This window comes from Portunus trituberculatus, chromosome 21, assembly GCF_017591435.1.
Source record: "Portunus trituberculatus isolate SZX2019 chromosome 21, ASM1759143v1, whole genome shotgun sequence".
Lineage (NCBI taxonomy): Eukaryota > Metazoa > Arthropoda > Malacostraca > Decapoda > Portunidae > Portunus > Portunus trituberculatus.
In genome coordinates this window covers 4838251-4849374 of record NC_059275.1, presented here as the reverse complement: position 1 = coordinate 4849374, position 11124 = coordinate 4838251, and the positions used below count along the sequence as shown (strand labels likewise).

Below are 11124 nucleotides of genomic sequence, written 5' to 3'. Positions count from 1 at the left end.
GAAGGGTCGGGAGAGAAGGTGCGAAAATTTGAATATGAAAAGGAACGTGATGAGAAGTACAGCGTTCACATTAGAAGATGATGCGCCGTGGATCTGTAGTGACTCGTGTGTGCAAGTCAGGGAGGCACAAGGGAACTCAAAGGATGTACAGGGGAGGCGGGTAAGGTGTTAAATAGATGTAGGGTTGTAAAAGGTAAGGGAGGGTCAGGATGTGGTATGGAAAGACGGGAGGGAGTGAAGGGTTCTTAGTTATGTGGTTTGAGTGGTATTGGTGTCGTCATTGCTGCCTGGTGTGGTACAGTGATGTGCTGGTGTTGCCGCTGTCTGCTCGGATTTGTGTTGTCTTGCTGGTATCATTTTGTCTACACGTATTGATATTTCTGTCTTTTGTTGATTGCATTTACTAGTTGTTGTGGTTTCCTTGCAAATAATGTGTTTCGCTACATGTTTTTATTTTTCTCTTGAAAAAATAAAATTCGTTAAATGATTTTTTCGCGTATTTGAGTCAGTTGTATGAATGAATATCCTTTAGTTTATTTAATTATCGCTCGGAAAACTTTCTACATTGCCCTTTGAACGCTTGTTTCTTCATACATTACACATTAATTCTTTCTACGTTCTGCATTCTTCTTGGGTTGCTAATTTTTCGTAGTGTTCATGTATAGAGAAACTTGAATTCATGCATTCAGAAGCTTTGAAACAGCGAAACAAAGCGTCGCTACTCACTCAGGCAAGGGCGGCCCGACCAGTACCGTGGAGTGAGCTGTCAGTGACTTAGCGTGTGTGGGATTTGTGCTTCCTCCGTTACCGTTCTCTGATTCCTCACTGTCAGAACTAAACAGGAAGGCTTAAGTGCTGCCCGAGACCTTTCCTTCATGGCGGCAGGTATGTTGAGTGTGTAGTGGACACGTTCAGGTGTGTGGTGTATGGTGTGGTGAGTGTCGCAGGTCCGCTCTCCGCATGATGGTAACGCCGCTGGGCAGGGAATATACATAGTTGCCAGACTGTCAGTATTTCTGTTACTGTATTCCATCTATTTTACGTTTTACATGGCTCTATATCTATTGAACTTCTTATATTCAATCAAGATAAACTATTGGTGTTCTAAATGGAAAGTTTTGTGGCACAGGGCTGGGAAAATCGTTGTTGGTGATTGTGATGGTGGTGGTGGAGGGCAGTAGATGGGTGGGCGTCTCTCTGTCTCAGCCCACTGTGAGATCAGATATGAAATTAGATAGTGTAGCGTATGGTAGTCTTATCAGCTGCTGTCTATTTATTCATCCGTTTATGTATTTATGCGTGTATTTATTGTTCTTGTGTTTCTTGATAGAACTGTGCAGGATCCATTTCTTCTAATTATTGTTCTAATTATTCTCCTATTTCTAATCCTTTTTCTTGTTTTCTTGATTTTGTTCTAGTTCTTATTCTTGTTCTTGTTCTTCTTTTACTTCTGATTATTCTTCTAATTATTTTACTTCTTCTGATTCTTTTACTTTTAATTCATCTTTTTTATGTCTTTCTTGTATTTGTTCTTCTAATTCTTCTCCTTCTTCAACTTCTTCTTCTGCTTTAATTCCTCTTTTTTCTTTCCCTTTTTTTTTTGTATACCTGCGCTTTGTAAACTTCAAAGACTTTAATAGTAACAAACATAATACACGAATGCCTGACTAGGAAGAACAGTTGATGGGGAGGAGCCTTTGCCTTTACTATCTAACTTTCCACTTTAGATATTAGGCACTGTAAGTTATGAAAACCCTCGTAATAGTCAATAAGTGTACCACTGTTTGTTTTTTCTTTGTGTTCCTTTGCGTCCCTTTACCGTGAGTGTGCCCCTAGTCATGATGTGTGGTAGTTTTCACCATTCGTGTGTTATTAACTCCTATATTGCCTGGCGTTTTAATATGGAAGCGGCGCAGTGTCGGCCGGTATTGATGAAAGCACATACTGGGTTGTGAATTAAAGTGAATTAAAGAGAGTGAAAGTTTGCAAAAAAAAAAAAAAAGGTAAAAGAGCAAAATAAAACGTGGAATACAAATGTTGATGTGTTTCTATGTACTGTGCAATTATCTTCACGTGTAATTTGTCCATTTCAGCGCTATTTGCTTCTTTCTGTGTCGCTTTTTGTCTTTTCATCCGTCGTGTTTGTTGTTTTAGCTGCGCAGTGTATGTTCATAGGCAGGTAATGTTTTGAAGTGTCAGTAATTCATTTTAGCATGCACGTGTCTCCTCATTTGTGCAATTTTTGTTATACCTGCATGTCGGTTGTGTTGTATATCTACATTTTATTCATGTAGTTATTCAGTTGTTTATGCTCTTGTTTATGTATGTTTGTATATCTGTTTGTATGTGTGTATGTATGCGTATGTATGCAAGGATGTATATATGTTAAGTTTTATTTTTAAGTTATTGAACTGTCTAACTTGTATCTGTCAACTTATATCTATTTACACTTTTTTATACCATGTGGGCTTTTCACGAGAATTTATGGGCTAAAGGGGATATTTTTTGGGGTACCTCCTATCTTTAAGACCACCCGTTAGGAACCCCTTGCCCCGAGTGAGAAAGCCCAACCTGGACTCGAACCCGTGCGCTTGGAGACCCCTCGGATCCCAAAGCAAGCATGGTACCACTGTACCACGATCTATCTCTATATATTTCTATCTGTCTCTATCTCTGTATCTCTATCTTTCTATCTCTCTATCTGTCTGTCTGTCTGTCTGTCTGTCTGTCTGTCTGTCTGTCTGTCTGTCTCTCTCTCTCTCTCTCTCTCTCTCTCTCTCTCTCTCTCTCTCTCTCTCTCTCAACAACTGATAATATTTCACTTAGAAGTCACCACAATATTTTCGTCTACTGGTATTTTTTTACTTTTTCACTGACGCGTCCATATCGACACACGAGTGAAGGCAACGTCAGGGAAAAAATATTAGAAAGTAAACTTCATATATTCCTGTACGAAAAGAAAAAAAACCAACTAATAAAGAAATGAAAAGACAATTGAAAAATCTGATGTAGGAAAGAAGAAATAGATGAGGAACTGTGTGTGTGTGTGTGTGTGTGTGTGTGTGTGTGTGTGTGTGTGTGTGTGTGTGTGTGTGTGTGTGTGTGTGTGTGTGTGTTGTCACAGTCCTGTTCACGGTAAAGTCTTACGGGTCTTCATTTTCTTTACCTAGCTCACATTCCCCGTTTTCTTTCAAGTCTGTCCTTATGAGCTGAGTCCTGTGAAGGGAAGAGGAAGAAAAGAAGAGAGGAGGAGGAGGAGGAGGAGGAGGAGGAGGAGGAAAAAAAAAAAAAAAAGGGTAAACTTTTCCAATCGTGTTTGTATGAATGTTATATTGTTTTACTCACAAAAAAAAGGAGGATGGGGAGGGAAGGTAGCGGGGGGGAGAGAGGAGAGGGAGAGGGGAAAGAAGATATGAACAGAGGGGAGGAGGAGGTTGATTTTTATAGGATCGCTACAAGGGGAGTGCTGGGGAAGGAAAGGGGGATTAAATCAGTTCAAGATTTTAAGAGGGGAGAGGAGGGGCAGGAAGGGACGGTGGAATTGAGAGGGGACATATTGATAGAGGGGAAGAGAGGTGAGGGGAGGAATGTGGACTGGGAAAAAGTGAAGTTAAAATGAAAAAAGGAAGAGGAAATGGGTAGATAAAGGAATAGATAGAAAGGGAAAATGTAAAGAGGAAAACTGAGAGTAAAAAAATAAAGACAAGGAGAGGGGAAAAGACCGAGAGGAGTGGAAAAAAGGGAAATATAGACCATATGAGACGAGGAAAAGGAATAGAAAGTGGGAAATGGGAAGAGGGAGAAGGAAAAGGTATTGAGGGGAAAATAGGAAGATAGAGGGGAAAATAAGAAGATAGAGGGGAAAATACGAAGAGAGGAAACAAAAGGTAGAGTCCACCGGTTGTTGATTGTGATTAACAAAAACACTCGAATTAAATTGCTATTCATTTAAGAGGAATCTCTCTCTCTCTCTCTCTCTCTCTCTCTCTCTCTCTCTCTCTCTCTCTCTCTCTCTCTGTTGGTCTCATTCTGTTTTGTGCCGCTGGTGTGAAATTGGTCCCCGCAGAGAGAGAGAGAGAGAGAGAGAGAGAGAGAGAGAGAGAGAGACCCACCATACTACCCACCTCAGAACACAGTGACATAAGAGCCTCCATTTGGTACTTGCTGGCCAGTTGGTACACCTTCACCGTCAGCGCCACTTCTGGGAGTCTGGTGTGGCCGCGATACATATACTCGAGGACCCACTGGAGTGCCTCAGGGTGGTCCTCCTTCAGGGTAACCTCAGGACCTTCTGCTAGTGGCCCGTACAACATGGCCTCGAACACTGGGGAGCTCATGGCCAGGACTAGACGGTGTGCCTGACGAAGGGATGACGAAGGGGTGTTAAAATTGGCTACTGTAGGTGACGATGAAGGGACAGATGAGGAGGAAGAGGATAAAGGAGAGATGTGAAGGTACTGTGGTGTTTATAGGGAGGATAAGGAAGGAACTGAGGCGGGTTGAAGAGAAAGGGAAGACGAAAAGTTGTAGTAAACTCTGTAAACTGAAGCAGAAGGGATGGGTAGAGGTGAAGGGAAGGAGATAAAGATAGGAGGGAGAATACACAGTGAAAATGGGAAATACTTTGAAGGTAAAGGAGGAATGAGGTAATAGGAAGGAGGGAGAAATCAAGCACAAGGAATGAGTAGAGGTGAAGAGGAGCAGATAAAGAGGAGAAGGAAGAATACACAGTGAAAATGGGAAATGCTTTGAAGGTAAGGGAGGAATGAGGCAGTAGAAAGGAGGGGGAGGTCAGAATGAGTCACGGAGAATCGTACATGGGTAGGGGAGAGAATACTGGGAGAGCAAGGGAGGGAGGGACAGAATAGCAGGGAGACTGTGGGAGAGGGAGGGATATATACATGGTAACAGTGTAAAAGCTACAATGCCGGGGGCGGGGAAAAGGCCTGCTGTACCTCCATTAATGCCACTCCCCAAAGGCAGGAATGTCCCTCTGGTGGGCTTTCATTTTGGCAGTTTTTATAAAGACTTAGTTACTGGGAGGGGAATGTGTGTGTGTGTGTGAGGGAGGGGGGGAGAATGCGGTAACGTGCGTGTGGCAGGGTGTGTGTTACTGTTTTTACCAGGATATATGTGGTAGGGTGTGTGTTACTGTTTGTACTAGGATGTGTGTGTGGCAGGGTGTGTTGCAGTGTTACAGGGATGTGTGGTAAGGTGTGTTGCGGTGTTATAGGGTGTGTTGCGGTGTTATAAGGTGTGTAGTAGGGCGTGTTGCAGTCTTATAGGGATGTGTGGTAGGGTGTGTTAGTATGTGTTGTAGAAGTGTGTGGTATTAGTATATGGTATGAAGTGTGGTACGGATGAGTGGTAGAAGAGTGTGGCAGAGAGTGGGAGGGATGTGGTAGAGATGCTTGGAGGGATACTGGTAGGGGTGTGTGGTACAGGTGTGTGGTATGTGTGTCAGGGATGTGTTGAAGGGCTTTTAATGGAAGATTTCACCGTTGTGGGAGTGTGGAAGGAAAAACTGAATGAATAGATGAATGAATGAAGGAAAAAAGGGAAGGAAGGAAGAAAGGAGGGAGGGAGGAAGAGAGGGAAGAGCACTTTGGTGGAAATGTGTCAGGTGGTGAGGCTGTGAACGTGGGAAGAAAGTGGAGTGGAGTGGAGTGGAGTATGGCGGTGTGGCGTTACCTTCTTTAGGGATCGACAGTGTGGTGGAGTGGTACAGTAGGGAGTGTACTTTGCTGTGGCTGTGACAGGAGGAGGTATTTATAACAAGAAGAAAGTAATTGTAACAGGAAAATTAATAGTGAATTTAGAATATCAAACTGTGACAGAGGGAAGTGAACGTGTCAGAGAAAGTACTCGTGATAGGAAAGTACTTGTAACAGCGGGAAGTACTTTGCTATGACAGGGAGAGTACATGTGACGAGAAAACACTTGTAACAGAGGAGTATATGTGACAAAGTACTCGCGAGAAAGAAAATGACTTGGATATACTACCAGAAAAAGAAAAAAATGACGACTATAACAGAAGTACATAACTATAGAAGAAACCCATAATTTGTATCAAGAACACTAAAAAGTAACCAACAACACTAGCGACACACCTTGATAGAGTTCTGAAGGCCTGGCAGGGTAATGGTGAGGTCAGACAGTTTGGAAGAGTGGAGGAGAGCCGCTACTCGCTGGCTAGGGCTGGCGAGGCTCCCCTGCCAGGCTGCCTTTCGCCCTTGCCCCTCAACCACTGACGACATTACCGCCTCGACCCCTGCAGGAAATAGAGGCAGGAAGCAAATGAGAGACAGGAAATAATCATAAAACCTAGAGAGAAGTAGGAAGAGGAGAAATAAGAAAGAGAAAGGGAAGGAAAGGATGCAAAACACGAGAAAAAGAAAACTATTCAAGAGAGAGATAATAAAATGAGAAGATAGAGGAAGAAAGCAAATTTTAGGCCGAAAATGATGTAGAATTAGAAGAGAAGTACGGAATGGAAATATGGAAAGTAGGAAGAAGAGAAATAAAAGAATAAAGCGAAAATAAGATAAGGTAATAGAGAAAAAAAATGAGAAGACGGAAAGAAGAAAAAACGAAGGTTGATAATAGGAGACAAGCAAACGGATAAAAATGAAATACGAGGCAATAGGAACAAAAGAAAATAGGAAGAAAAGACAACATTGCAGAAAAGGAAGAAGGAAGCAGATAACAAATGGGAGACAGGAAATAATCGTAAAGCTGGGAATGGAAGTAGAAAGAGGAGACACAGGAATTGTAGAAGTAGGAGAAAATAGGAGGAGAAGAAATAAGAAAGGGAAAGAATAGAAAAAAAAATGCGAACAGGAATGAAACAAATGAGACACAGATAATAACCATAAAACCAGAGAAGGAAGATAGAAGAAGAAAAAAATTACAAACGAGAACCAAAAAATGACAAACAAAAGACACACACAAAAAAAAAAAATAGAAATAAGACAGAAAAAAAAATACTGATTAGAAAAACAAGAAGGAAGAAGAAAAGCAAGAAATACGAAAAAAATATAAAGATGTGATGTTTCATAATAAGGGTAGCAGCTCAAATATTCCTACAAGTACGTGTATCACTGGTATTTCCTTGCATTATCGATGTGTACTTCTATTTTGGAGGACGACGAGGCGAAAGAGGATCCCCGCACTAGAATCTCACCTTCCACCACGCCAAGATAGCAAAGGAGGGGAAAAGCAACAGAAGTTTTTATACATGAGAGAGAGAGAGAGAGAGAGAGAGAGAGAGAGAGAGAGAGAGAGAGAGAGAGAGAGAGAGAGAGAGAGAGAGAAAGTTAGTTAATAGTACAGTATTGTGATGCGATTGTGTGTGTTCATTGTGACTATTCTCGTGCTGTGAGTGAGGGAGGCAGAAGGGGGTGTGTTTAATGGTGGTGGTGATCATGGTGGTGGTGATGGTGATGAGGAGAAAAATAAAGGAAAGGAAAAAGAAGAACATAAGTAACAGTATGAAGAAGTGGAAGAAGATGAAGAAGAAAAAGAAGAAAAAAGTAAAAAAAAATATAAAAAAAGAAGGAAGGACAAGATACATTAAAGCGAAGAAGAACAAGAGTTAAATAAAAGCAATAAGAATAGCAAGGATGAAACAAGAAATGGAGAGAGAGAGAGAGAGAGAGAGAGAGAGAGAGAGAGAGAGGGAGAGGGAGAGGGATTGGGGTGTGGCGGAGGAGAAACAAGTCACAAGGATATATAAAACAGTAATCCATTTGTTAAAAGAGTAATAGATAAAAATATGCAGATAAATAAGCAGAAATAAGATTAGTGACACTGAACAGACACATCAGGAAGAAAAATTATGAAGAGCGTTTGTAAATCTTTGTTAAATGCAAGTTGAAAATAAATAGAAATGAATAGAAAAATTTATTAGACAAATTTAGAATAGAAATGTGTCGAAAAAAAAAATAAAGATGAAAATGAAAAAAAAAAAATCCATGAAATAAGTTAGAGTGTGAAGGATAAGTGAGAAAAGTGTGTTATTTAAGGTGAAGGACATACTATACATGTTATTAATATGACGTAAGGAGAAAGGTGTCGAAAAGAAAAAGACAATAAAGACGAATATGATAAAAGAATCGATGAAATAAGTTAGAGTGTGAAGGAAAAGCGAGAAAAGTGTGTTATTCATGAGTCAAGAATTGTTTTAAATGTTATTATGACGTAAGGACCTTTTTCCTCCTTTTTCTCTTGTTTTCTTTCTTAGTATTATAATTAGATATTCACGTGTGAGACAAAGGGGCGTTGTAAAAGAAAATACCTTGATAATAACACTTCTCTCTCTCTCTCTCTCTCTCTCTCTCTCTCTCTCTCTCTCTCTCTCTCTCTCTCGTTTCTTTTTATCCCTTCCTTCCTTCGCTTTTTGCCTTTTTTATTCATTTTCTTTTCCTCTTTCTCCTTCCTTCCTTCCTTCCTTCCTTTCTTTCTCTCCCATTTTGCTTCTTCTAACTTCTTTTCATTCCCTTTTTTCCATCCTTTCTTCCTTCCTTGCCCTTCCCCCATATTCTTTCCTTCATCACACTTTTTCCTCTTCCCTCTCTCTCTCAATTTATTCATCTCTCCCTCTTCCTCCTCTTACTCTGTCCTTCCTTTTCTATCATCCATTGCTCCTCTCTTCCCTCCTCTCATTCTTTCCCCATTTTCTCTTTCCCATTTCCTCTTATCCATTCCTATTTCTACACCCTTTCCTTCCCTTCCACCATTATCCAACACCCCCCACTCTTTCTCCCCTTTTCTAATAACCCTTTCTCCCTATTTTCCTTCCCCTCCCTTCCTTCCCTACGCTGTGACCACCATCCTGGGTTCATTAGGAGTGTCACCCAAGCGTTGTCCATCCTAGGAGACACAAACACTTGGGTCTCGCTGGCGCCTTCTGCTTCCAGTCAATATTTCGTCGAGCCAAGAGGAGGAGGAGGAGGAGGAGGAGGAGGAGGAGGAGGAGGAGGAGGAGGAGGAGGAGGAGGAGGGAGGGGTTATCTAGGTCATGGTGTAACATTTAACTTGTACTCTCTGTCCTCCTTTATTTGTGTTTATTTTAGGTCTGTGCTTGTCTGTGTCTGTCTGTGTCTGTCTGTGTGTGTGTGTGTGTGTGTGTGTGTGTGTGTGTGTGTGTGTGTGTGTGTGTGTGTGTTGTGGTCGAGCCTTTTTGATTTTATTTTTTGTGCATAAGTGATTATTCTTGTGTGGATAAGCGGTAGGTGTGTGTGTGTGTGTGTGTGTGTGTGTGTGTGTGTGTGTGTGTGTGTGTGTGTCGTCTGTCTCTCGTCTCTCTCTCTCTCTCTCTCTCTCTCTCTCTCTCTCTCTCTCTCTCTCTCTCTCTCTCTCTCTCTCTCTCTCTCTCGTTATTATACACGTACAGTAAATAATGTCTGAAAAATATTCTGTTTTCAAAGAGCGTATGTGTTTTGACTACACTGTTTGCTTGAGAGAGAGAGAGAGAGAGAGAGAGAGAGAGAGAGAGAGAGAGAGAGAGAGAGAGAAGCGACATACACCAACACAAACACTTATCAATTTAACAATACCAGAAATAAAAATCAAAAGCACTTCAAACACAACAAAACAACAACACTTCACAAAACTTTACCTTACAACAACAACAAAGATAATCTCCTTGTGTTGGCGAGTCACAGGAAGCGAAGCAGTTTTAAGCCTTCAAGTTCTGTCTCGTGCGCTTCTTTCCCTCAAACCTTCCGTTCCTTTTTCAAACTTCACTAATCATCCGTCTTGTAAAAATAGATTCACTTCACCTTCACCTGTTCGCACCGTCCACTGTCACCTGCACTACACTCATTGTTTCTAATTAGTCATACAGGTAGACTAATACACACAGACGCACCTGCCGCAGCCTTATTACAGGTGAAGGGTCAATGCATACCTCTCACTTCCTTAGATAGAGAAAAAGAGAGAGAGTGAGAGAAAGAGAGATAGGAAACGTACACCTCGTTTCGTCTCTTTCTGATCAATTTGTGAGGGAGTGAGCGTGTGTGTACGTGCGTGTGTGCGTGTGTGTGTTTGTGTGTGAGTGAGTAAGCGAGGCCCGGCGTGAGTGTGAATCATTCGTGAGTCACCTGTAGTAGTTGTAGCGTGGTGCGTCAGCAGGGAGAGGGAGAGGGAGAGGAAGGGAGAGGGGAAGGGAAAGGGGAAGGGTGAGAGAGAGAGACGGAAAGGGAAGCGTTGTTCGTCCTGGGGTTTGTAATTTTGCTCCACCTTCCCCTTTCTTCCCTCTCTCTCTCTCTCTCTCTCTCTCTCTCTTTCTTTCTCGCTCCCTCTCTTCCTTGTCTCGCCTTTCTCTCTTCTTCTTTTTCTTCTTGTTTTTTCCTTCCTCTCATTTTGACTTCATTTTCTTCTTAATTTTCAACACAATATCCTTCCCATCAATTCTCTCTTCCTCCTCCTCTTCACAATCTCGAGACACGCCCACTCTCTTCACCATCCCTTCCTCCCTTCCCCACTCCACTCCCCCTTCCTTCCCTCCCGATTCTCCATTTCCTGCATCCCTCTCCATCCACTCTGTTTCTCCACCTCTCACTGCCAACCTTTATAATCACACGCAACTTTTTCTCGCTGACGAGAGAGAGAGAGAGAGAGAGAGAGAGAGAGAGAGAGAGAGAGAGAGAGAGAGAGATAATGGTGATGTATAGATAACAACTATATGTCACTTTTAAAGATATTTATAAAGAAAAATGTTGACTGTTATTCACTAATTTCTTATATCAGTGTTCTTGTTCTTTTCCCGTGTTCGTGAACGTTCCTGTGCCTCGATTGTGTTCACTGCGCTGCGACTCTCGTGTTCGTAATGTTTCGGTGTCTATTGTGTTCATTTCTATCTCGATTGTGCTCACTCGGTCGTGTTCACTCGGTCGTGTTCGTTCGGTCGTGTTCACTCGGTCGTGTTCACTCGGTCGTGTTCATTCGGTCGTGTTCGTTTGGTCGTGTTCATTCGGTCGTGTTCGTTTGGTCGTGTTCATTCGGTCGTGTTCACTCTGTCGTGTTCACTCGGTCGTGTTCGTTCGGTCGTGTTCATTCGGTCGTGTTCACTCGGTCGTGTTCACTCGGTCGTGTTCGTTTGGTCGTGTTCATTCGGTCGTG

General features: G+C 42.1%; 1 protein-coding gene across 2 annotated transcripts in view; it reads right to left on the bottom strand.

Moving 5' to 3' along the window:
* The window catches only part of LOC123506912 (BTB/POZ domain-containing protein 6-B-like), a 14376-nt gene extending 4315 nt beyond the window's left edge, over window positions 1–10061 (bottom strand). Inside the window, exons 1-3 of one of the 2 annotated variants that reach the window (XM_045259318.1) lie at window positions 9620–10060; window positions 6111–6271; window positions 4125–4358 (exon numbers count right to left, since the gene is read on the bottom strand). In XM_045259318.1, the coding sequence (XP_045115253.1) occupies window positions 4125–4358; window positions 6111–6257 (381 nt within the window). In that variant the 5' untranslated portion in view covers window positions 6258–6271; window positions 9620–10060. Of the gene's footprint in view, window positions 1–4124; window positions 4359–6110; window positions 6272–9619 lie in introns of both variants that reach the window. The other variant, XM_045259319.1, reaches the window with a different exon arrangement.
* Window positions 10062–11124: the final 1063 nt, after the last annotated feature.